Source organism: Branchiostoma belcheri, unplaced genomic scaffold, assembly GCF_001625305.1.
Source record: "Branchiostoma belcheri isolate BF01 breed outbred unplaced genomic scaffold, Haploidv18h27 scaffold15, whole genome shotgun sequence".
In the NCBI taxonomy this organism is placed as follows: domain Eukaryota; kingdom Metazoa; phylum Chordata; class Leptocardii; order Amphioxiformes; family Branchiostomatidae; genus Branchiostoma; species Branchiostoma belcheri.
Window position 1 is genome coordinate 4,162,982 of NW_017802935.1, and position 25,890 is coordinate 4,188,871.

At 40.3% G+C, this 25,890-nt stretch overlaps 2 protein-coding genes across 6 annotated transcripts in view; one reads left to right on the forward strand and one right to left on the reverse strand.

The window, feature by feature from the left end:
- Positions 1–3,787: 3,787 nt before the first annotated feature.
- On the reverse strand, positions 3,788–7,287 carry LOC109465405 (ubiquitin-conjugating enzyme E2 G2). The gene is made up of 5 exons (XM_019762636.1): positions 7,154–7,287; positions 6,879–6,960; positions 6,213–6,331; positions 5,638–5,778; positions 3,788–4,820 (listed from the first exon to the last, which is right to left on the reverse strand). The coding sequence occupies exons 1-5, from the start codon at positions 7,194–7,196 to the stop codon at positions 4,708–4,710; spliced, it is 498 nt and encodes a 165-aa protein (XP_019618195.1). The 5' UTR covers positions 7,197–7,287; the 3' UTR covers positions 3,788–4,707.
- A 107-nt stretch (positions 7,288–7,394) lies between these two features.
- Positions 7,395–25,890, forward strand: part of LOC109465404 (DNA topoisomerase 2-alpha-like) — a 31,194-nt gene continuing 12,698 nt past the window's right edge. For 2 of the 5 annotated variants that reach the window (XM_019762631.1, XM_019762635.1), the window contains exons 1-23: positions 7,395–7,698; positions 10,399–10,593; positions 11,455–11,548; positions 11,758–11,821; positions 12,467–12,472; positions 13,312–13,457; positions 13,953–14,110; positions 14,808–14,960; positions 15,465–15,638; positions 16,909–17,010; positions 17,651–17,788; positions 18,305–18,443; positions 18,793–18,950; positions 19,385–19,510; positions 19,933–20,043; positions 20,472–20,577; positions 21,167–21,276; positions 22,519–22,726; positions 23,243–23,364; positions 23,767–23,915; positions 24,313–24,544; positions 24,910–25,109; positions 25,446–25,581. In XM_019762631.1, coding sequence (XP_019618190.1) covers positions 7,657–7,698; positions 10,399–10,593; positions 11,455–11,548; positions 11,758–11,821; positions 12,467–12,472; positions 13,312–13,457; positions 13,953–14,110; positions 14,808–14,960; positions 15,465–15,638; positions 16,909–17,010; positions 17,651–17,788; positions 18,305–18,443; positions 18,793–18,950; positions 19,385–19,510; positions 19,933–20,043; positions 20,472–20,577; positions 21,167–21,276; positions 22,519–22,726; positions 23,243–23,364; positions 23,767–23,915; positions 24,313–24,544; positions 24,910–25,109; positions 25,446–25,581 — 3,069 coding nt within the window. In that variant the 5' untranslated portion in view covers positions 7,395–7,656. Of the gene's footprint in view, positions 7,699–8,293; positions 8,322–10,398; positions 10,594–11,454; positions 11,549–11,757; positions 11,822–12,466; positions 12,473–13,311; positions 13,458–13,952; positions 14,111–14,807; positions 14,961–15,464; positions 15,639–16,908; positions 17,011–17,650; positions 17,789–18,304; positions 18,444–18,792; positions 18,951–19,384; positions 19,511–19,932; positions 20,044–20,471; positions 20,578–21,166; positions 21,277–22,518; positions 22,727–23,242; positions 23,365–23,766; positions 23,916–24,312; positions 24,545–24,909; positions 25,110–25,445; positions 25,582–25,890 lie in introns of those variants that run through there. The other 3 variants (XM_019762632.1, XM_019762634.1, XM_019762633.1) reach the window with 3 other exon arrangements.

Below are 25,890 nucleotides of genomic sequence, written 5' to 3' on the forward strand. Positions count from 1 at the left end.
TACAACGAGTTGTTTGTGTTGTCATCTTTTGTTGTTATTTCCTCAGTTAGACACAAATATTCTAGACATGGTCATCAAATATCCATTGCGAAAGTATACTAGATCTGACAGGTGAACTTAAGTGTCAAATGTGTCTGTGAGTCTTTAAATGCATCCAATGCAATTTCATGGTGGCAAAACAAAAATATTCGGGATGAGGAAATATGATATTGAGATTTACTGTCATCTACTACATTAAAAAAGAGAATTGTCTTCGAAATCCAATTTTACTGCCCTGAAATCGCGTTAAAAACGGCGTTGGATGTAGCTCTCATGGTTAGGCTACACCGACTTAATTTTATGGATGACATCCGCGCGCGCATTTGATTTTCGCCTGTTCTCCAAAAAAAAAAAAAGATCACGTCCTCCAAGGCTCTGGCCTGGCTCTAGGCTTGCGTAGTCCATGGTAGTTAGCGACAATACGGTGGCGGTAACTTTAGAGGATGGCACCCAGGCTACTAACGCGAAGCTCCACGACTCAAGAACTCAGTACATTCCGCAAAAAGCCAACATGTGCCGGCTTGTCGTATACGTCCCTATGTACTGCCTCAAATTCACAATACGATCTTTGTATTCCTGTGGTTTAGTAGCATTTTTATTTTTGACCTGAATTTTTTTTTATTCGCCCGCGCGCACTAGTTTGGGGGTCTTCAGAGGATGTCATCCATAATATTAAATCAGTGTGGCCTTATCAACAACAACAAGAGTTCTACTGGTGAGAACATTGGGCTTGGTGTTCGTAACAGGTGGTCGTGTGAACATTATGTGATGTCTTTCAACTATTATTGCTTATCGAACTGCACCAGTAATTCACATTGGGCCGTGGTGGATAGTTAAATTGATTAGTGTAAAAGAATATAGTCAACGGATCGTTCACTCGGTAAAATGCCTGTATTCGTGTTCAAAACGGTTGCATGGAAAGAAGTCTTTCCAGGGATGGATGGAATGGTTCGCAATGGATGCCGGGATAGCCAGACGACTTTTTTCCCCTGGTATGTCGGGATCAAGTGAATTTGCGATCAGGCGTGTTTCCAGTGCCGTAAATCGCGCCGACTTATTAACCGTGCCCCCGGAGTTGTTCCAGCCGAACAAAAGGCGCCAACGAGCAAGAACAATGCCCGTCAAGGGCCGGTCCTCGGGTGTCGATGAGTAATGGCCGAAAGGTCCCCGATGTCAGCCGAGCGCCACCGCAACAACAAACGAGTTTTGTTTGGGAGGGAAGTGACGAGGGCATCGCTCCGGGCAGGCTGTCTGTCTGCTGCCGTCACCGCCCGCCGGATCAGACAGGATCCAAGCAGATCCTGGGGTGGCAAAAACCATCACAAACCTGCTAGCCTCTACCAGGCCTCTTACAGGCTGTCTGTCTGCCTGCCGTCACCGCCCGCCGGATCAGACAGGCTCCAAGCAGATCCCGGGGTGGCAAAAACCCTCACAAACCTGCAAGGCCACGAGCAGCCAACTGGTAGCCTCTACCGGGCTTCTTCAAGCGGATGGAAAGAGTAGAAATGAATCAAATAGACAGATATCACGACAGGGGAGTTGGTCCGCTAAAAGCCCGATTTGCCACTTCCGAACCGTACTCCCTGGTGGACCAACTCCCTGGCATGTCGTCTGTCTATTTGGTCACTTTTTCTTCTTTCCATCCGCTTACCGAAGCCTGGTAGAGGCTATTCCATTGGCCAGACAGTGTCCAGCCGCCACTGAAGACCCGCTATTAAACACTGGATGAAACTGAGAACATTGTCTGGATACTGACTTGCATGTTTGCCACCTCAGCATCTGCTTGGAGATGCATGTAGTAGATACCGGCAAGCAATAGAGGTACAGGAAGCTTGGAACATAAGGGTGGGGTCCTCGCTTCGTGACAAAGGGAAAACAATGGATACAACTGTTCCATTACAGGATTTATGTACTTGTCATTCATGTCTTAATTTCCAAGCAGATGTTGGGGTAGAGGACTTTGAACTTTATTTCGCCTTCACATCGGCGGCACATACGGTCGCAATGCCGTGTACAGAATTACAAGCTTAAAAGCAAATTGTGTACAAAATAATGAGAATAATGAGAAACTTAAACAAGGAAAAACTGAACAAATAATATAAATAATATAAAGGCAATAAAGCATTGTTACAAGAGGCAAGTATATGAATGGGGGGAGCATTGTGGTTGTGTCAAAACGAACTTAGGATAAACCAAATGAAGGTAACTGTATTGCTTAAGAGACAGATATGTATGTAAAAAAGTGGTAACATAAAGTAATTATGAAGGTACAAGACTCTTGAACTTAAGGAATGTACCATATAAGAACGTAGTGTTAACATAAGTGATACAGTAATGTAACTTAGGATAAACCAAATGAAGGATAAACCAAATAAAGGTAACTGTATTGCTTAAGAGACAGTTGAGGAGAGAACCGTGAAGGGTCCGTTGGGTCAGGGGTCATTCCGAACAAGCGGTCGCTCCACAGACACATTAAATCACTGGGGCTCGGGACGGACGGGTCGGCTTTGTTCGGCAGAGTTCGGCATTGTTCGGCACAGCGGGCGTGATGGCCGGCGGGGAGCACGTCGTCTGGAAGTCGGGTGCAGCCGATCGACGCTGTCGACTTTTAATATTGTAGGTTTTGTAATCTAAATAGGATAGAGGATGAGGAACACTTTGTATTAGAATGTAGTTTATACAACGAAGAGAGAGCTGAGCTTTATAAACTATTGCAATGTATGTTTCCCCATTTCATACATCTTAGCAACACAGATAAGTTCATATTTCTGATGATTTTAGACAACGAAACCTTCGATTATAAAACACATCTGTACCTATATCTACATCATTACTAAGAAGCGAGAAGAAACCAAATTATCGTAATTATTAGACTATATGTCCATAGTACATAAAATTAGCACTAGCTTGTACATTGTATATAGTCATTGCAAACTGTGACGTCTTTCCTGTGACCTGTACTGAACCCAGTGGGTATTTGCGTACAATAAAGGTCTTCATTCATTCATTCATTCATTCATTCAATATTACGTGATGACAAGATTTTTGTCCTAAAAGCATGTGATTAACCAGCTTGTATGGATCACAAGTACTCATGGGATAGGGTGCCAAACATTCGAAGTTAAAAAGAAATTGCTTGTTTGACCATGGAGTTATTGGTGTACAGAAGACGTTTGGAGCATAAGGTTTGTGTTAGAAATGTGTATCCTTATGATGGCTACTTTGAAGCGCCTTCTAGCACACCGTATTGGTACGACAGGGTTCTTCAATCAGTAATGTGTGTCCCAGGCGGGACTTTAACGTCCTAGATTACTGAATTTTGTAAATGAATCCAAGATAAAGGGGGATTTAAGGGGGACTGAAAAGACGAAACAATGATCATTGTTAGATTGTACTGAAAATGGCATTTTGCGTGTGTAGATGGCGTTCAGCATCAGGGCCAGATGCAGTTTGCCTGTGTGCAGATAGATGGCGTTCAGCACCAAGGACAGGTAGGTGTGTTTGCCTTAGTGTATTGTACTCGTGTACTTACACATGTAAGTCATGTAAAGCATGTGCTGTACATGAGTACATGCCTCTTGTCTTGCATTAGGTCAGTGGGTAGTTTTAATGAAAAAGTTGTCAGTTTTTAAAGTACACTTTGTACAAAATCTCCATAGACTTTTATTTACAGATAGCCTCGTGTGTTATGGCATATTTTGTAAGACACACTGGTAAACCAAACTTTCAATTCAACACATGAAGGTAAACTGGGATTCAATCACACTGTTTTTCCTGCTCTCTGTATCTTTATTTCTTTTTACAATAACAATACAATGTTAGGTACAAATGTATTTGGCAAAATCTATCCAATGAGATCTGATAGTACATTTTAGAAAGACATGTCAAAAACATTGTGGTATCATGTATATTAATAAGTATGTCAAACAAATTATGTTACTGTCAACCACAAACCCTGTATTAGGAATGATAAACAAAGATGAAAAGGTTACAATTTTCTTATGAATTTTGATATTCTTCATATTAGTTACTGGATCAAAATCACAGTCCAAATCTGGTGGTATTGACATTAGGTCACAAAACTTTCAGTAACTAAGAAAATTCTTGTTTAGCACACAAGTCAAAAATAAAGAAAAGCAAGACAAGAAACGAGCAATGGCAAAGAAATAAAAGTACAGGTTGTCGACTAAAATTGTGCTAAATTCAGTCGCACTATATTTTTTTTAACAGAAGAAAATGCTACATGTTTGAATACAGGACCTTACAGACGTATAAGACATTACTGTAATTTCATTTTTCTTAAATGAGAAAAAACAATATGAATAAATGAGTAAATAAAGGTGTGGCCTTCTGTTACTGTCAGACCAAGGTTTCACATCATCTGAATTCTTATCAATCCAATTTAAATCAGATCCCTGGTCTAAGTTGTTTAGATAAGTGTGTCATGAGTTCTAATTCCTAGACTTTGGCATGGTAGCATGGGTATATCACACTGTTCCAAAAGTATAGACAATTTTCTGAGCCAGAAAAGAGAAGAAAACAAAACCCTGACATCAAAAGATTACACCATTTTCTAAAACTTTCTTCACACTGATCTTGAAAGTTGTTAAATGTTTATTCTGAAATGATATATATATAAATAAAGATGATTTTGAATAATGAGAAGCATCATAATCCAATGGATTTTCTGACAAGTCTGTGAGCGATTTGGTTGAACTGTTCTCGATCCTCCCGCCACATCTTGGAGGCGTCAACATTTGCTCCACTCTCATCATTGGGTTCTGCAGGGATGCAAAGAGCATTCGGTGGTTGTTAGATATCTTTAAAGGTAGTCATTTTGTTCAGAAGGTCCCACATCTTTCATACACAAGTACATTAACTGCTAATGCTTAGGTCACATTTTCCAAACCGGGGCCAGGGCCAGGCTGTTTGTATGCAAGAAAAATCAACAATTTATATCAAGAATATACGGAAATAGTGCCGATGATTGTTATTAAGAACTTTTCTTGTTTTGTTGTCTTTTTATATCATATTTTTCGTTCCCAAAAGCTGTCCGGCTGGGCCCCGTGTGGAAATTGTGACCTCAGCTTAAAAAAGATACTGTCAAACTTGCCTATACTATAGTGATAACTCAAGGGGTTTTGAATGAAATGGTCTCAGTAGACACTGCAGACACACTACAGACAGGATTCATAAGAAAGTAGTTACAATGACTATGTGATATGGCAGTTATGCAGAAGTGACTAGTACAGGATTGTACTGTATGTGGACTTGCATTAATTTTTGGCAACACCTTAGGGGCAGAGACATTTTGCACTAAACTGGGAATTATATGAATTGTTTATTGCAAATTCATGCCCGAGGGCTAATTGCAAGAACAGAAGAAACATTTGGTATAAGAACAGACAATTGCACAAAGAACTACTGATAACTCCTAAAAACTACTGGGTTTGACTTCTTTCTTGAAGACATACAAGAGGAAGACATACACAGGTACATTTACAAAAAGAATTTTTCTTGTTCCCATCTCTAGAGCCTATTGTTCTGAACATAGACAGGAGTGTGGGTGCTATCTGTGATGTGGAAGACTACACGTACCTGCTAGCATGCTGACGACAGACAGGAGGATTTTCTCCACACTCTGTACAGGACTCCAGCGTTCACTGCTGCTCTCGTAACCCATGGGGTCATCCCCGGGCGCGTGGAGGATGGAGATACACACTCTGCCGTCTGGGTAAACTACAAACACACAATTCAACATCAAATATTAAAGCAAAGGAAAACTGTATTGCACATACATCTCAGGGCTTGAAATTCATTTTTGGGAATAGGTGCACCAGCTGATGCACCCAACTTAAAAAATTGGGTGCACAAAAATTTTTTGGGTGTACCATATGACATACATGTAGAATGTCAGCTGATTATGATTATGTTTCATTTCTAAAGAAAAATACTAAAACAATGATTTATTGTTTTTCTGACACTTTGATGTTAAGCATACGCTGGAAAAAATTGGGTGCACAGCTCCAAATTTGCACATGCACCCAGTATTTTGAGCCCTGCATCTATTATCTAATTGTGTAATACAAAAACATTTGTTGTGGGTGGTTGTACCAATCTCCAAGCAGATGTTTAGAGTTGATGAAGAAATGAATGGTTGAAGTGCAACATACTGTTTGGATGGAACATCTCACTGGTGAACTTCATCTTGGGAGGACTGAGGGGGTAGTCTGAGGGGAAGGTCATCCTGGCCTGGAACACGCCTCCTTCAAAACACGTCCCCTCTGGGCCTCTACAAACATACAAAACATATAGGATGTTAAATGGAGGTCCCGTGTTTGGGAGAGCCACACCCCACGCACGTTAAAGAACCCACCACACTTATCAAAAAGAGAAGGGGACTTTCCCGGTGTGAGTGGTTCAAACCTTACAGTCCAGTCTTACGCAGCTTGTACATGTACGTATATGTACAAAACTGGTGTGTTACGTCTAAAGGCGGTTTACCGGTTGTGCAAAAACAACAAACAAACAAAACAAAAACATGATCAACATGTCTCCTCGGGGCTTCTACAAACACACAAAATAAAATAAACCTTCTCTAGCAATCTAATACCTGCAAATACTGTGTATCAATGCAACAGCAACAGTATGTATGAAATGGTGTGAGGTACTTCATGCATTTATAACATGTTGTATATTGCACCAAGAAGGTGTTACATTAGTGATTGCGGATGTAAGTCTCTTTGTCGGGGAAGTGGACTTCTTGAAGACAACTGACATCATCAAATTTATAGATCTGAAGATATGTGACATATCATATAATTGTTAAGGTTACATACAAGATGAGGGCTTCCCATTCAAAGAAGTTTTCCTCGTTAACTGGTCCTGCTACAATCCCCTCTGGTGGGTTCAGGGTCAGCTCTGGGGGTGAACATATCACAGGTTAGGGTGAATATATGCAAAAAAGTATAAATATCTGTGTATATATAACACAGCTTTTGCCTGACACGTCAGCGTTTCCAAATTAAAGCACGTCAAATCCATTTACACAAATATAACTTTTCAGACGTAAACTAACGTTACGTTATAAAAGGACTGATGACACGAATCTTACGTTTGTATTCTGCCATCAACCGTTTCAGCGCAGATCCAGCCATTTTTCTGTTTTGGTAGCCAGAAAAAAATCAACGCTTCCGGTTTCTGCTTGAACCCGGAAGTGCTAGCACAAGATTCTCAGGGTCTAGATTTTGGAAAAGAGGGCGTTGGTTGGTTGATCCAGCTAATTTACATATGAAAGAGCCAATGAAGGAGGCTTTTGTAGCACGCACATGGTCTTTCAAAATGGCGGACATTTGAATTACGTCAAGGACAATCTATGCTTGATTTCTTGTAATATTTTCGTCCCTTTGCTGTCTAATTCGAGATCGAGGGATTTGATCGACTGTTCTTCAAATTTCTTCATTTCTGCCGTTCTGGAAAGTCACATTGCATCCGATCGCAGGCAGAGAAGGGCCGGTTTTGACGAGCCGGCTTTTTTTTTCAAACCAGAACTTCAAGCTGCGTGGTCTCCGTTAGATCATCTCACCTAACCCGGAGCCGCTCCAGCAAGATATCAAGATGGCGGCAAAAGAAGGAACAAGTGCGCTTCCTGATTGGGTGGTAAGTATTGCATTGGGGGCTAAAATATTTAATTACATTACATTACTTTTGCGATTGCAGATATCAGTCCTTTGTTTTGATCGATGCGCGTTCCGATGCACAGATTTGACGCCATCTGCGTCTTTGTTCGAGCGATCGATCGCCAAAAAATACTGATCTTGTTGATATTTGAGATATCTGTGAAGTTTTGCCCACGCATCGTATCCGTTAGTTGCAGGGAATCTCAATAATTTATGCGTAAATTTCGATGATAATCAAAAATTCGTCTGTCCGCCCCATGCTGACGAAAAACTCGCGCGAAGTCCCGTGAGAAAACGCGAGATTTTATATTCGAATAGCGCGCTCTGATTGGTCGATTAGGTTTTGGCGGTTGTGGCAATTTTCGGCCGATGTCAGTAGTGTTTTCCTATCACTGGCACAAATTTTCTTCGCTAGCTTAAAAATTAGCGCGTTTTATGCCTTGCCTCTTCTCAGAAAATATTCGTCACAATCAGGAGAAGTGCTGATATCATAGGCAAGACGTGTCAAAGCTTCTCTGTTGAAAATTTCGGCGTAAATTCAGCTGCTTTAGTGCACTTGCCATATAGTGTATTTTCAAGATGGATGCCGAAAGTCCTCTCAGGGTGAGCTGTGCTGTGTGTTCATGTTTCCTACAAGAGGAGTTGGTTACCTTGTTCTGTTCTGCACTCTTTCTCCTACGACCAACTCCTTTATGTTTCCCAGAACCTTTTCTGCTTCTATAGCATCAGACTACTTTCATAGATAGATCTCCCTAAAATTGCCTTACCTTTTTTTTCCAGTTTACAACTTGATAATTTCTAAGACATGAGTCATTTGACAGACAGTAGTTTATGACTTTTGTTCACACACTCCCAAATTCTTTCCAGCTAAATACTAGTATTGCATTTGGTAGCTGTGATATAAATATTAACTATAAGCACTAGAAGACGGTATGATAAGGCCTCATATAATTTCATCATAAGAGTCATAAATTATAATACCTGCACTTACAGGGATGGGGTTTTGTGCGCGTGAAAAATTTGCGCGCGCTGAAAAATTTGCGCATTAAGATATGCAAATTAGCCAATTCCCAAGAGACTTTAAAAACTTTTTGCTGTTTTAAGCTTAATAGTTGGAAAAAAACACATAAAACAGAATTGAACATCATTTTGTTGCATTCTAGACTACAAAGCCGTATTTTGTCAATATTTCAGTGATTTTCAAAAGTTAAGTTTTCACGCGCAAAAAGGGTTGAAATTTGCGCGTGAAAGAATTTCAGGCCTCGAAATTAACTTTTTTTACTATTGTCCCAGAATTGTCCCGAACATAGATTTCAATTGTCCCGAACAGAAGATGGACTGTCCCAGCCTACTTTTCAGGAAATAAGTTTATGACAACAATAAGAAAACAACAACTGAATTTGTACAACTTGAAGTCCACTTTATTAGTATATGTAGGGAAATACATGATAATATCATGGGCACGGCACCATCTTTGAGGCCCCCTCCCCAATATTTGGAATCCCTGATTGGTCAAATTTAAATGTTTGTCAGAGTATTATGGACTGCCGGCAGTCTGCAACAGGATCGAATGATCGCATTCCCAAATGACGTGGATGGTCTCAGAATTTTCCAATTGCCCCAAAATTGTCCCGAAACGTAATTTGAATTGTCCCAAGCTGAAAATTTAGTGTCATTTGACACTGGGACAATGTTAATTTCGAGCCCTGAATTTGTTTGCTAAAATATGAAAGCAAGCTTCTAGAATGGAGAAAAGCTTCAGATTGTTACATTTTTCCATCCTAAACCTCATACCAGGGTTGGACAAGTCCCATTGCCCACTCGCCCAGGGCAAGTAAAAGCACTGTTCGGGCAAGTGAATATCCCCCTGGACTTGCCCGATTGGGCAAGTAAATTTTTTGGATGCAAAGTATAGCCGCTGCAGTATTTTGACCAAGTTTCAAACAATTTTGATAAATTAAGCATCCAATATTACAAACTCCATCATAATAAAATAATTTCCTTTCTGCTAGTAAAATGCATAGAAATACTTCATATTTTTGGCAAGTGAAAAATTGGTTCGGGCAAGTGGAAATGACTAAGCACTTGCCCGATACAGCAAGTGGATTTTTGAAAACTTGTCCAACCCTGCATACTAGTAACTTTTCCATGTATTTCTTACAAATTCAAGTGATTTTCAAATGTTCAGATTTTATGGAAAATATGGAAATTAACCTATTCCCAAGGGACTTAAAATTTCCAACAAAAATTTTGAGTTACAGATGGAAAATTAGACCACAGGATCACATTTTACTGCATAAGAATTTGGTACTGCATATTTTCTGACATATTTCAGGGACTTTTATTTTTCACGCGCAAATTTTTCACGTGCAAATTTTTCACGCACAGAAAACCCGTTCCCCACTTACATGGGTGTGAAGGAAAGATTTCAGCTTGACACTTGATCTGTGCAGGTGTTGTTCCTACATTGAAAGTTTGAAACAGACTTTTAGTTCTCACATAGCCTTACAGAACCTCACTTTTTGCCGGCTCCCTAGTAGTCCGCACTACGTAGGGAGCCCCCGGAGCTTGGGTTTCACAGGCTACTAGTAGTCCCCACTGAGCTAGTATCACTGAGCTGACCGCAAGGGAGAGCAAAGTAGCACTCTTCTTTACTGAGTTATCCCGATCCTCCCCACAGACCTTGTTCGACAATGCTCAGAAGAAGGCTGAGAAGAAGGCAGCAGCAGGAGGAGACGCCCCGCCTGCCGAGGAGAAGGGAGGGAAAAATAAGAAACGCCTCTCTGTGGAGCGGATTTATCAGAAGAAGACTCAGTTGGAACACATCCTGCTCCGTCCTGATACCTACATCGGGTCTGTGGAACATCTCACACAGGTCAGTGTTCGAAATACCTGTCTGCAATCTGCGGATAGATTTTCAAGATTGCAGAAGAAAATTTATACAATCTGCAATTTTGCAGCAGGAAAAATTGGCATTTGGGATTTGGCGCTCTTGGCCCCAAGGACAGACTACACTTAAGCTCCTGTTCTGAAACAACAGGAGCTTCTTCACTAATTTGCATCAACCTTGTCTTGACTTGTCTATCTTTTGTTTCTTTTTGGACTTCCAAAAATTTGTCTTCACTAATTTGCATATCAATCAATAGTTCATGCTTATAAACCTGCAGGTTTGTAGTATGGAGGCTTGTGTATTTGCAGAAAGTATTTCCAAATTGCAGAACAAAATTTTGACTCTTCTGCAATATTGCAGAGCACTGAAAAAAAGTATTTCAACCACTGCAGGTACAGTACTGATCATGTAGCCTCCGCAGCAGGCTTATAGAACTGGGGGTTTGGTGGTCTTCAGCTGTTTTCTGATTAGCCCAGTTCTAAACGGGGGTAATTCAACCAGGCCGGCTATGTTGTCTATATGCGATCAGAAAATAGCATTTAAAAGCTGCCAAAGACCCTGAAGACCCCCCAAAACTCCCAGTTTTTGGCATGCTATGGAGGCTACTGATCACGGCAGTGTTGTGCTGTTTTTATTTGATTTACACAGCATATTTGAAATGCATAGATGTATCATCCACATCGTATTTGAAACACTTTTAAGGTGTTATCTTGCTCTTTTGATTTCTTTATTCGATATGCCCAGTGTTGTTCAATGGAAAATAATGCCAAAATCTTCTTGGAAATGTGTGTAACCGCCGGTATGACAAAGTAAAAGTGGTCAATTTTCTTATCCTTTATTTTGCAGAACATGTGGGTTCATGATGGCGCAGATGTGGGCCTGGTGAATCGCTCCATCACCTTTGTTCCTGGTCTGTACAAGATCTTCGATGAAATCCTTGGTAAGATTGCTACATCTCTTAACTCATGAAAACTTTTTTATTCATGAAAATTGATGTCTCTGTGTAGTAGAAAGTTTTGTAAATTACTTCAACATTGCTTGATGTTTCATATACCACTGAAACATTGTTAACATGTGCGTGTATATAGAAAGGACAATTAAATATCTATTGAATCAAAACTTACTAATGATTTATTACCTTTTTTTCAGTGAATGCCGCTGACAACAAGCAGCGAGATCCAAGCATGAACATGATCAAGATCACCATCGATCCGTAAGTGTTCTTACCTTCAAGTTCAACTGGTAGTTTCTTGTCTCATGTAGTCTCCAATTTTGATGAATTTTCATTGAAATGAGCTACTAAAGTATATCCAGTAAGAAATAATAGTGTAGAATGTATTTGATTGCACTGCAGAGCAATAGTAAGGCCACACCGATTTAATTTTATGGATGACATCCTCTGAAGACCCCCAAACTAGTGCGCGCGGGCGAAAAAAATAAAAATCCGGCCAAAAATAAAAATGCTACAAAACCACAGGAATACAAAGCTGGTGTTGTGAATTTGGCGCATTACATAGCGACATATACGACAGGCCGACACATCCTGGATTTTTGCGGAATATATGAATCGACACTGCTGTACGTATGTACTGAGTTCTTGAGTCTTGGAGCCTCGGTAGCCTGGCTGCCGTCAACCAGAGTTATCACCACCATGCACTACCCAGGCCTAAAGCCAGGCCAGAGCCTCGGAATACGTGATCTTTTTTTTTGAGATCGGGCGAAAATCAATGCGCGCGCAGATGTCATCCATAAAATTAAATCGGTGTGGCCTAATATTGGAGAAGTACATGTACTGTTGTCTTGATTGAATGTAAGACTTACTGATATGTTATCTTCCATCCCTGTGCTTACCTTGCAGATCTGGGTAGGTGTGACGAGGGTCTGGTATATGTTAGGTGGTAGTAACACTTCCCATAGCATACAGTGAATAGGTAGAGATAGAAATGCAGTGTAATGGCATGGATTATTGAGATCAAAACAAGAACAACGCAGTAGATTTGGCCCTAAGTTTCAACAGTACATTGTTGCTTGTTTTTAGCAACTGTCTTGAATTTATTCGTAGCTGCACAAGAAACACCTTTCATTTTGCTTTTTGTGGATGAAAAGAAAAATACAACACAGACTTGGAATCAGAATTTGTTGCAAAAGCAAGTAAGATTTGTGCTATACTTTGGGAAGTGTTACATGATCACCAGGTTGTTTGATAGCAGCCTGGTGTTTTCTATGTTTGCATGAGCTACGGCATGTCAGGCTCAGCATTGTGTTTGCTGGTCTTGGCTTATGCTTGGTAAAGCTGCTTTTATTTTGTTGCATTAGACTAATGATAGTTGTTGAGTTGAGTTGGTTACTGTATTATTTATTGTTGTAGGCTTATGCTTTGCTTCTAGTCTGCATTGCTCTTGCAGCATCAGCTTAACATCTTATAAATTTATTCTGCTCACCATAACCAACATGACCAAATGTCCTTTATGTTGGTCACTGTAATTTGCTTGAGGCAATGAGTTTTTACTTCATGAAAATAAAAGAACGCCATTTACTTTGGTTCATAAAGTCTAGCCTACAAGTACATGTACAAGTAGTAATATGAAGTGTTAAAATATCCATCAAAGTAATTTTTCAGAACTTGTTGTCTCCCCTTCATTGTAATAATCCTGTTGTACTTTTCCCTACATTTGTACATCAATTCCTGTCTTCTTTGTACAGGGAGAACTGTAAGATCTCTATCTGGAACAATGGAAAGGGGATCCCTGTGGTCATGCACAAGGAACAGAAGGTGTACGTCCCCACCCTCATCTTTGGGCATCTTCTCACCTCCTCTAACTACAACGACGAGGAAAGAAAGGTCACAGGTAAAGTATCATGATGTCTTCTTTTACTTTACTAAAATTCATTGTTAGCTGCTGTCATACTTCATAGAGCAAAATAACACACTCTGAATCTCACTGTACATGATCATCAGAATCAGTGGTTCACACATCTGTCAAAATCTCCAAATGTTTGCCTTTCTGAATATTGTTTTTGTTATGCATTTCTGTATTGATCAGAATGTGTGGGGCAATGGAGTGAACAAGATAGAAAAAAAACATCATCGGTAACTGTTACTAAAGTCTCCAGTACGTTTCTTGGGCCCTTATATAAACTCCTGGTCTTGTCCTGCGTTTTTGTTCCAAAGTTATAGCACAATTTATATATTTTTTGGGGTGGGGTTGTGTGGTATAGCGGCAGAGTGCTCGACTCAGAACCTAGAGGTCCCAGGTTCGAGTTCATATAACTTGAGTGTGCCGTCGTAATGTTTGGTCATGAAATGTTGGAATATAAAAAAATTATGTTTTCTGTACCATCAGGTGGGAGGAATGGTTACGGTGCCAAGCTGTGTAACATCTTCAGCAGTGAGTTCAGTGTGGAAACTGCCTCCAAGGAGGAAGGCAAGAAGTTCAAACAGACATGGAAGGGCAACATGGGCAAGGCTGGGGAGCCCAAAATCACTGACTACCATGGCTCAGTAAGTAAAGAGCAATTTTTTTCCCTTCCTAATGCCAACCCAAACCCTAGTAGGGCCCAGGATCCCTCTAAACTGAGGGGGAAAATACATGTTAAGTGCCTTTCCCAAGGGCACAACGTCTGGGTGCATGTCCGGACATGTCTGGGTCCAACCCTGGGTCTTGCTTGACAGTCAGATGCTCTATCACTACACCACACACATGTACAGATGCTTGAGTTCTGAAAGAACAATCACATGTCCTAAAGAAGATTATGGCATACGTGAACAATTTAATGAAATAAAAAGACTTGTACTCTAAGATACATACTATAGCAGCATTTGACGTTGATGAAGGTTAGACTTCCCAGTAGTGAGATCCACAAGAAAACAGTTACTCAAGGGACTGGATAGATTTTAAAACTGTCAGACGGTTTCCGAGAATAGTTTCATCAGGTTGGTAAGACACCGAGTGAAGAGACTCTTTTTACACAACCAAGTCTTTTATTCAGCTGACGTTTCGGTGACCGTCTGTCACCTTCCTCAGGGCAATTCTGACTGGAGTGGTTCACATTGTATTGCAGCACAGGTGTCGCTGCTACAGATGCATTCCCAAACTGTACAATATTTACATATCTACACATATGTCAGACAGTTTAACTTTAAGCAGCATCCACTACTTTTCATCAGCGACATTCTACATCTGGAACATTTTTTCCAGGACTTCACTTGCGTGACCTTCAAGCCCGACCTTCCCAAGTTTAAGATGGACCGCCTGGATGACGACACGGTTGCGTTGCTACGACGACGGGCGTACGACGTTGCCGGCTCCACCAAGGGTGTCAAGGTCCTCCTGAACGGAGAAAAACTGCCTGTACGTATCCAGCACATCTTGTTTGAAAAAAAGAACCATGTTCTGCTCGTGAAGTTTTGTGCTAGTTGTGGCTGGTCAAGTCTGCCAAAGACGGACAGTTTAAAATGACAGTTGAATTTTGTATATCTGTATAGACAGTATATCCACCATTGGCATAGCACACCACTAGTTTGGCAGGCACATGGCTGCATTGTACCAAACAACTTGTTACACCTAGCTTTTGCACATCTAACTCTAAGTGTTGTTTAAAGCTATCTAGATTGATGATGTCCCTACTGCACTCGGTGGCAACAAGTTCCACTTTGTAGTTCTAGGGATAAAAATGAGTTTTTGAACACCCCAATCCTTGGTGGACAACTCTGGTTCTCTTGTATTTGGTAAATCCACCAGTCTATGAGAGCAGTAACAGCAAAATGTCTTTAACGGAACCTACTACAGTTCTGTCATTTTGTATACCCTTTTACTACTGTTATAAATGGTGTACATGTATCTTGTTACTTCCAGGTGACATCGTTCCGGCAGTATGTGGACCTGTACCTGAAGGGGAAGACCGACGACATCGGCAATCCCCTGAAGGTTGTGCACGAGGTGGTGAACCCTCGCTGGGAGATCTGTGTGGCTCAGAGCGACAAGGGCTTCCAGCAAGTCAGCTTCGTCAACAGCATCGCAACCACAAAGGTGAGAAGGAAGAGTGATAGTTCAGTGTTCAAAATACTTTTTTTGAGCCACAGTGCTGCCTAGGGCAAAAACTAGATAGCGCATCTGAATTTTAGGTTGCTTGGTGGTGCCTGCACGTAGAATGCTTGCACCTCTAAATTTAGCTGTACATATTTTCAGGGGTGCGCTACCTCGGTCTGGGAGAAACTAGCGCACAAGGATATCAGGTTGCAAATGCTAGTGCGCTACCTAGTATTTCGAACACTGTAGTTGCTCTATGTATTGTTATGGCTTCACCAGACCACTTCGTGGTCTGGTGAAACCATATTGTTTTCTCTGATGTTTCTTCTTCTCCTCCTTCTCCTCCTGCCATTCTTTAAATGGATTCAGCTTCTTTATTTTGGGGCCTAAGGACCTGAAATTTGGTATGGAGGTACAGTGGGCAAATACCCTTAGGCGTTTTTTTAATTTTTGTGATACAGGCTTTTAGAATGGTTTTATTTGAGTTTTTTGGCTGTATTATAGCAAGTGTATTGCTGTGTCAGTGGGCAGTGTTAACCGCATTTGGGCATGAGTCATCACAATGGAATGCAGGGCATCAACCAATAGGCATGCAGCTTTCCTCTCTTCTTCTTGCTGATTGGCTGTTGGGATTTAACTTGATTAACACCTGCACAGAGTATTTCCACCTGCACAGAGCATTTCTTGCTGATTGGCTGTTGGGATTTAACTTGATTAACACCTGCACAGAGCATTTTCATACTGACAGTATGTCTGTATTCAAGTGTTTTGGTAGGTATTTCAAGCTTTCCTGCTCCAGCATTGGAATGCGGGGCATGAACGTTTTTTTTTTAAATCAACAGTTTGCATTATGCAATTAAAAATCCTAACCAATAATGTAGGGAATAACTAGCCAACTGTTGTAGTCTTAGTTGTATGTTACTTCATATTATAGTTATATCAATGTAAAGCATTGTTTTCCCTTGTGTTTCTCATTCTTTCCCTGCCATGTCGTAAAATGTGGTGAAGCCATCGCTGTATTTGCTCCAAAGCAAATATTGGCCTTTCTAGTTCAACATGTGTTGGCCCACTTTGCACCCTTCCTTTCATATTACTATGCCTTTTTTCCGAATTATTTGTCGTGAATAACTTCAATAAAGGATAACAGTGTATGAATCTCAAGCTCTACAAATATCCACTTGAAGTTTGCAGTCTTCATAGTTAGACGTGAAGATTGCAATGTTAGCTTTTGATACTAACAAGGTTATTCTTTGCTCTCTCATTATATTAGGGTGGACGTCATGTTGACTACGTAGTAGACAAACTGACAGACAAACTGATAGAAGTGGTGAAGAAGAAGAACAAGAGTGGCATCCAGGTCAAACCATTCCAGGTAGGTCTATCAGTCAAGAAGTATCCTTTTCAGCCTCAGGGGTTTCCCCAGAAATTCTTACGGGAGAGGTGCTTCCTAATCAATTTATGAAAAATCAGCGAATTTTCATGAAAATATTAAAACTTTTAATAAAAGAAAACCCTAAATTTTTGGGAGAGGGTGAGCACCCTGGCTTCATTGCTTCGGGAGAGTCCCGAGCCTAGTATTAGAAACATTTTCTTCTGTGAATAACATTTTTTAATTGTTGATTGTTGACTACATCAGAAGCAAGAAAACTGTTGATGTATCTGTTCTAACTTTACTTGTGACTGTAGTTGTATGTTGTCAATTTGAGTTGACTTTGTGCACTTTTAACTGTTATGTACCGATAATGTTATGTACAAAGTTCTTTAATTTTATTTGATGTCTCCAGTCTGACCTTTTGATTAAGACTTTGATTCATGTTTGTATGATTACTGTACCTATGTTTATGTTCATAATTATGTTCTGGTGTCTTGTAAGCCCATAATGGACTGGGCGACAAAAGTCACAAGACACGTAAATAAAAAATTATTCGTTCATTCATGTTTTTAACTCGCTTTGTACCTGTAGTCTTGTATTTAGCAGTACCTGATGTTTAATATCCTTGGACCCACTCCAGGTGAAGAACCACTTGTGGGTGTTTGTCAACTGTTTGATCGAGAACCCATCCTTCGACTCCCAGACCAAAGAGAACATGACTCTTCAAGCTAAGAAGTTCGGTTCCCAGTGTAGCCCTTCAGACAAGTTCATCAAAAATGTAAGTCATGGTCTGAGCAGTTTTTGTACTTGTTTTGTCTCAATACCTACAGTAGAAGATGCAATGTCAAGTCTTGTGCAGTTTATTAGGGCTAAGAAAAGGGGTTTTGTACTTTTATTACAAGTGGTGTTTAGGCCAGTGTTAGAAATACACATCTGCATATTGCATTTTGCAAGGACATTTTCAATATTGCAGAAGAAAGCAGCCTTCAATTTTGCAGACTGAAAAAAATCAGTCTAGGGGTTCAATGGTGTTTAAGAGCTTTTGTGTTTACTACTGACGCTATAATATACAACTAATTTTGCATGCATTTTTCAAAATTGCAAAGAAAATGTTTGCCAACATGCAATTTTGTACGTGAAATGGGTTTTGATCCGGACTTTTAAGTATCTCCGAATTGCAGAACAAAATTTGCAACATTCTGCAATATTGCAGAACACTGTAAAAATTACTTCTACCACTGGTTTAGGCTATTAGGTATTAAAAAAACTGATAAAAACTCCTTCCCTTCTGCAGGTCCTTTCTTGTGGTGTGGTAGAGAGCATCATGAACTGGGTGAAGTTCAAGACACAGACACAGATGAACAAGAAGTGCAGTGGCACTAAGGCCACACGACTCAAGGGCATCCCCAAGTTGGATGACGCAAACGATGCAGGTACCTGTCCTCTTGGATCTGATCATTCTCATTTTTAGATCATAAGAACAACTGTGTGTCAGATTCTGATTTATAAGTAATAAAAACAAATGTGTGTCATTGAAGAGGTTCATCAGTCACGTAGAATTATCAGTTAGTAAAATATTCCTTAATCTGACTATTTTTGAAAGGTAGAAACACGTACCTCCACTGACTCTGTCCGTGTTTCTACCTTTCAAAAAGAGTCACTGATTAAGGAATATTCTCCTAACCAAGTGTGTCAGGATTTAAAACTAGTCAAGACAAGAAACCTTAAAAACACGTCATTCTAAAGCTCTGTTTAAATCGTTCTTGTTCTTTCCTTATCAAGGTACCCGGTACTCGAGGGATTGTACACTGATCCTTACTGAGGGGGACTCAGCCAAGACTTTGGCTGTGTCTGGTCTGGGTGTGGTCGGGAGAGACAAGTACGGTGTGTTCCCACTGAGGGGTAAACTTCTCAACGTCAGAGACGCTACGGCTAAACAGGTATGTGTATCTTTCCTTTTGTACCGTTTTTGTACTAGAGTTTAGATAAGGGTGTGTTAGAATCATTCAGACAAGCAGAGGTATTTCTGCATTTGATAGCAGTGTTGTGATGTTGCGACTAGTTTTCGCTCTGTTTCTTCTTCTTCTGTTCCAAACACTGACCTCTGACCTGGTCAATGACCTGATTTGTTGATGCCTCTCACCATGGTAACTGGTGTTGGGTTACATCATGTTGAAATTTTATAGTAGGAGGTATTTATACTCATGTCTGACCATATATATGGATGTACTTGAGTAAGAATTAACAGAGCAGACCATATGTGAAGGTAAACATTATGCATTTGCTTTGCAAATGTTACCTTTCTAGTTTACTTTTGCATTTGATAGTAATGTTGTGATGTTGCGGCTAATGAAAGATGTACTTTTACTTGCAGATCATGGAGAATGCTGAGATCAACAACATCATTAAGATCATGGGCCTGCAGTACAAGAGGAAGTACGAGTCTGAAGACGACATGAAGACACTTCGCTACGGCAAGATCATGATCATGACAGATCAGGTGTTGTACATCTACTACTGCCTTTTTCTCCTAAAGTTACCAAAAAAGATTTTCTCTAGCACTTACCCCTTATTATAATATTAACCCAATTTTTTTTAAATATCTTTTCTGTTATCTGCAAGAAAACATGTTTTGAGAACATGTTTTAGAGTCAAACTGTAGAAATAGTGTACCATCTGATGGCAGCATAAAAAATATTCTTACGTTTTTATTTTATTTATTCACTTATACTTATTAAGTATTGGGCAAAAAGCAAAAGTTGCTTATATAACACCTTCTACTCAAAAACATATACAACGAGTATAAAACACGTTGACAAGATACATGCATAATTACAAGGTGGATAAAACCAAGATAAATACAAACAAGACAAGTTGGTGATCTATCAATTCTTACATTTACCACCTTTGTTTTGCTGACAGGATCAAGATGGTTCCCACATCAAGGGTCTCCTGATCAACTTTATCCACCACAACTGGCCCTCCCTGCTCAGACTACGCTTTCTGGAGGAGTTCATCACTCCTATTGTCAAGGTGGGGTCTTCAATACTGTTCATTTATGTTGGTAGTAATCATAGTAAAACATTGAACTTTATTCCAACACACAATTTACAGAGAGATCAAATTTTCAGCGACCACTGTTGCCTTCATCAGGATAATTAATTTGTAAACCGTAACTCTCGTGAGGTCACGTTGTGAAGTGATTAGTCATAAATTATCCTGATGAAGGCGACAGTGGTCGCTGAAAATTTGATCTCTCTGTAAATTGTGTGTTATAATAAAGTTAAAAGTTTTACTATAAAATGTTTTTGTACTTTAATCAAATTTACATCGAAAGAGCAATTGCCGATGTACAGGATTAAGTGTTACAGCATCAAATCATTCAATTTCATTGAAAAGGAGACTTTCTATTGTACATCACAGTATTGTATCAAACCGTTCCTTTTTTTTTGCCCCACCAGGTCAGTAAGAACAAGCAGGACCTGTCCTTCTACAGCCTTCCAGAGTTTGAGGAGTGGAAGTCAGAAACAAGCAACTGGCACACATGGAAGGTCAAGTACTACAAAGGTGTTGTCCCCAAAATACCTATGTTCTTGTCTTTGTTGCTCAATCATTTTGTCCCCGGCATTGTATCTGTATGTACATGTATGTGTTAAGGGAAACTTTTTGAGAAAATTAGTTGTAGATAGAGGTGTGGATGTGGATATCGCAAGTGTTTTGAGTACTTGAAATTGAGCTGTGGATGTTCCTATAGGGCTCAAAGTACAGGGTGCATGTGCACCTTAGTGCACCCAAATTTGGAGCTGTGTACCTACTTTTTTTCAAATATTTTTGTAGGTTTATGTATGTAATTTTAAAGATATAAATGTATATTTTTTGTGTAGAATACAGCATATTCAATGTCGAAGTGTCAGAAAAAAATAAAATCATTGTTGTAGTACTTTTCTTCAGAAATAAAACAATTAGTTTCTGCTGACATTCTACTTATTTTATTTGATATGGTGCACCCAGAAACATTTTCGTGCACCCAATTATTTATTTGGGTTGGGTGCACCAGTTCACCTATTCCCAAAAAAGAATTTCGAGCCCTGTCCTATATTGCAAGTGTTTAAACCTATTACTAACTCTGAAATCATCTGTCTTGCCCCACACCAAGGTTTGGGTACGAGCACGTCAAAGGAAGCAAAGGAGTACTTTGCGGACATGCAGCGTCACCGCATTCCTTTCAAGTACAATGGACCTGAGGACGATGCTGCTGTTGATCTGGTAATGTTAACATATTGTTTTTGCTCAGTTTCCTCTTCTTCTTCTCCAAACACTAACCTTTGACCTGGCCAATGACCTGATTTGTTGACATCTCTCACCATGGTAACTGGTGTTGGGTTACATAATGTTGCTATCTTCTCGTAGGAGGGATTTAGACTTCTGTCCAGCCATATATATGAATATGTATGAGTAAGAATTAACAGCGCAGACCATGTGTGAAGGTAAACATTATGTATTTACTTTGCAAATGTTACCTTTGTAGTTCTCGAGTTTTTTTCACTAACAATGTCGCTGTAAACTGGCTGCACTGTGTCGAAACAGAGTGTGTATAAACTATAGGCAGGAGATGTGTTTAAGTTTTGTAAGCTGTACCTGTTAACCTGTTGATCTGGTAACAGCTGTTCAGAATTTTTTTAGACGTTGTTACTGGCAAATGAATAAGTTTTCTTGCCTGTACTGATTTGAAACATAGCCTATATAAACAATAGACAAGAGATGTGTATTAGTTTTGCAAGCTGTACCTGTTAACCTTTAACAGATTTTATATGAATAAATTCAAGTTCAAAAATAAGTTCAAGACTGCTGTAAACAGTTTCTTGTTGAATTCTTAGAGATTTTCTAATTTATGACAACTAATTATGTACCATGCAATTATGTATTATGTATAATGTATCTGATAATTTTGGGATCGAATGTGTCTGTGCAATTTAACGAGGGGAATTGATGTGACATATTGAACCGAAAATCATCGATATACGATGTTAAGACCAGGTTCACTTTGCACTGATTAGAAAAAAAAAAAGAACTTGATAGCTCGGCAGTTGTACATGGTACATAATGCATGGCAACAATGACAAGGCAATCAAAGCAATACATTAAATACTAATCTATTCTAAAAACTATGACCACAGGAATGTATCTTGCATCCCAAAGGTTGTTAGTCTGACAAAGTATGCCTGTAGCTATGTCAAGCCAGAACATGGTAGCTCCTAAAAGGACTAGCACCTCTCATCCTTTGCGTCAACATACACGTCAATAAGGACGTCCTCTCGGATAGGACATAAAGCCGGAGGTCCCCTATTTTATAACAGCCACACTTGAGCCCGCTTATGTCGGTGGTTCAAACTTTGATGTCCTAAGGGGAGATAGTCGCCTATTGTGTCAATCCCTCCACAAATGTGGTAAATCTTCACAAATGAATCTGAAGCAATTTGTAACTTGTTGTGCTCCTGTTTTTGCCAGGCCTTCAACAAGAAGAAGGTGGACAACCGTAAGGAGTGGCTGACCAACTGGATGCAGGACAGAAAGCAGCGGAGAGAGATGGGCCTGGGTGAGCAGTACCTGTACGGCAAGGACACCAAGTATCTCACCTTCAACGAGTTTGTCCACAAGGAACTGGTCCTCTTCTCCAACTCCGACAATGAGAGGTCCATCCCCTCCCTAGTGGACGGTGAGCTGATCCGTTTTCTTGTATCAGGGTATTAGAAAATGGAATCCTACACTGTTAGCAAAGGGGTAGTCTCAACTCTATCAGTAACAAAGTATTTGCACACACACACAACTATTTCTTTTTCTCGGTGAAGGGTAGATTGCATGTTACTCATAAGTGCGTTTCAACAGTCGGATTTTTTAGCCTGCAGACAATTAGTGAAACTTCCTTCCCACACATCATATCGGTGCGGAAAGGACTGTTCCTGTAGCCCTTGGGCCACACAGTTGTGTAATCACTACACATTACCAATTTTAAAGTCTTTGGTATGACTTGGCTAGGGTCTACTGAATGGAAGGTGAACACTACCCATTTTGCCATTGCATCGGTCTTCTCCAGACAATAGCTTTGATTTTATTCTAACAGTATGACCATTCTATATATGTTTGTGAAATTGTCACACTTTCCTGTATTGACAAATTATGTTGTTGCACTTTCCTGTATTGAAAAAATTTGATTTCTGTTATTAAATCCCAGGCCTGAAGCCCGGCCAGCGTAAGGTTTTGTTCACGTGCCTGAAGCGTAATGACAAGCGAGAGGTGAAGGTGGCCCAGCTGGCTGGTTCTGTGGCAGAGATGTCAGCATACCATCATGGAGAGGTGCGTTTGTTTTTGTAGTACACAACCAATTAGCCATCTACATGTAATAGCAAAACACTCATTGTAAAATACTTGGGAAAGTACAAGCTGCGTGAAGGACACGTTTGTTTGAGTGACACTCCATGAAAAAATACAGGAGAGAGAACAAGTACTAGCATGATAATTTGATTGTAAAATGTTTCTATACAAGACCTGTACCTCCACTGGAATACAAACGATGATAATGTAAAATATGATGTACAGCTTGTAAAATGTTTAATCATATCCTGGATAGGCGACATCTTGTGGATACCAAATCTATTAAAAAAAAGTTAGAATGTCTTTAATTGTTAGAACCTAATAATCACTACAACATTCACTGCAACATTCACATCTATCACTACTACATTGTTTTTTCTGCAGGTGTCGTTGATGGGAACTATCATCAACTTGGCGCAGAACTTTGTTGGCAGTAACAACGTGAACATCCTGCAGCCCATTGGTCAGTTCGGTACCAGGATCCACGGCGGCAAGGACGCTGCCAGCCCTCGATACATCTTCACTATGCTCAGGTACGCCCACAAATATTCTTGGCCTTCATTTATTCATAAATTTCTCCTTTGGTTTTCTCTTTCCCGGACTCGTTCACGTCTTTAAGTTCATTTGACTTTATGTACTTCTGAGTTGCATTTATGTACTTTTGACAATTTGTGTTGACTTTGTACACTTTTGACTTTTATGTACCAATTATGTTATGTACAACGTTGTATTAAGTTCTTAAATTTCATATGATGTTTTCAGTCTGACCTTTTGATTCAGACTTGAATTTATGTTTCTATGATTTTTGTACGTATGTTTATGTTCATGTTCCACTCTTCGATAGTTCTAGGAAAGAATGAATTCTTGAACACCTCAATCCTTGGTTGATAACTCTGGTACTTGGAATTGAAATTTTTTCTTCGTCTTCAGCACGTTGGCGAGAAAGTTGTTCCACAGCTTCGACGAGCCGATGTTGAACTATCAGTACGACGACAACCAGAAGATCGAGCCGGAGTGGTACATTCCCATCATCCCCATGGTGCTGGTAAACGGCGCCGAGGGCATCGGGACGGGCTGGAGCACCAAGGTGCCGAACTACGATGTACGCGAGATCATCAACAACATGCTGAGGATGATCGATGGGAAGGACCCACTGCCTATGGTTAGTTTTTAGTTCTTCAGTATATTCTACAAAAGTATTCGTAATCGTTTTTCCCCTGGCTTGGTTTATGTCTCTATTTGTCCTGACAGCCTTGGTTTCATGATGGGTGGGAGGTAGGGGTGTGTGCCGGTTCAGCCGGACCAGTTTAAACCAGAACGACATTAGGGAATCGAATAAAAAAAACTGAAATGCGAAAACCGGATCATTGGACCTTATGTACATTTCTGTAGATTGTACACACATCTTAAGATAATCTGGCCATGGCAGGTAAAGAAAATAACCCTGAATCAAACTATTTCGAGCCCTGTGTCAAGTTATAAGGTATAGGTACACGCATGAGTAAGTGTTTGTTGCCTTCCTCCCAGATCCCCTCCTACAAAAACTTCAAGGGAGACATAGAGGAGTTGGAAGAGAACCGTTACGTGGTGAATGGGGAGGTGGCCATCCTGGACAACAACACCATCGAGATCACCGAGCTGCCCATCCGCACATGGACTCAGAACTACAAGGAGACCGTACTGGAGGTCATGCTGCATGGTACAGACAAGACACCGAGCATGATCACGTATGTCTGCTTTTTCTTTCCCTGTCTGCTTTGAATAAATTTTAATTGTCCCTAAGTGAGGATGAACTGTCCCAACCTGTTTTTCGGGGAAGTATTGTATAACTTCAACTTGAAGTCAACTCTAGTTTGCTTATGTTCACTCCCAGGTGCACAATATTCAAAACCCGGGACATGTGCCTGATAAAAAAAAAGAAGGGCTGACATTCTGATGTTGATTATTTTTTATTGTCCCTAAAATGTCCCAATTTTTAGTTGTCTCAGCTTACGTTTTAGTGGTCAGTGGCCATTGGACCACCTTTAATTTCGAGCCCTAAAAGTGTGCTGTTATCCCTATAGAGACTACAAGGAGTACCACACCGACACGACCGTGAGGTTTGTGGTGTCCATGACAGAAGAACAGCTGATGAAGGCTGAAGCAGCAGGACTACACAAAGTCTTCAAACTGCAGTCCAACCTGGCCAGCACCAACATGGTAAGGTCCCACAGCCTTCTCAAAACAAGCCAGCTACCGGCAAAAATCGCCACCTCAAATTTTTGCGCCGGCTACTTTCGTGTAAATTTTCAGAAAAACTCTGTAGCCTCCGTTACATTTTCTAACAAACTCCACCGGCTCATTTCTTCTGACAAACTGCAGACAATTTTTTGCTAGCTTTGTGGATCTGAAAACTGCTTCTTTCTAAGCCTCCTGTGCAGATTTTGTAGTGCATAAGTCAGCGTTTGCTTCTATGAGCGGCTAGAGTGGTCTTGTTCGAGTTGTATCTGCGGAGCTGTATCGCTCGAG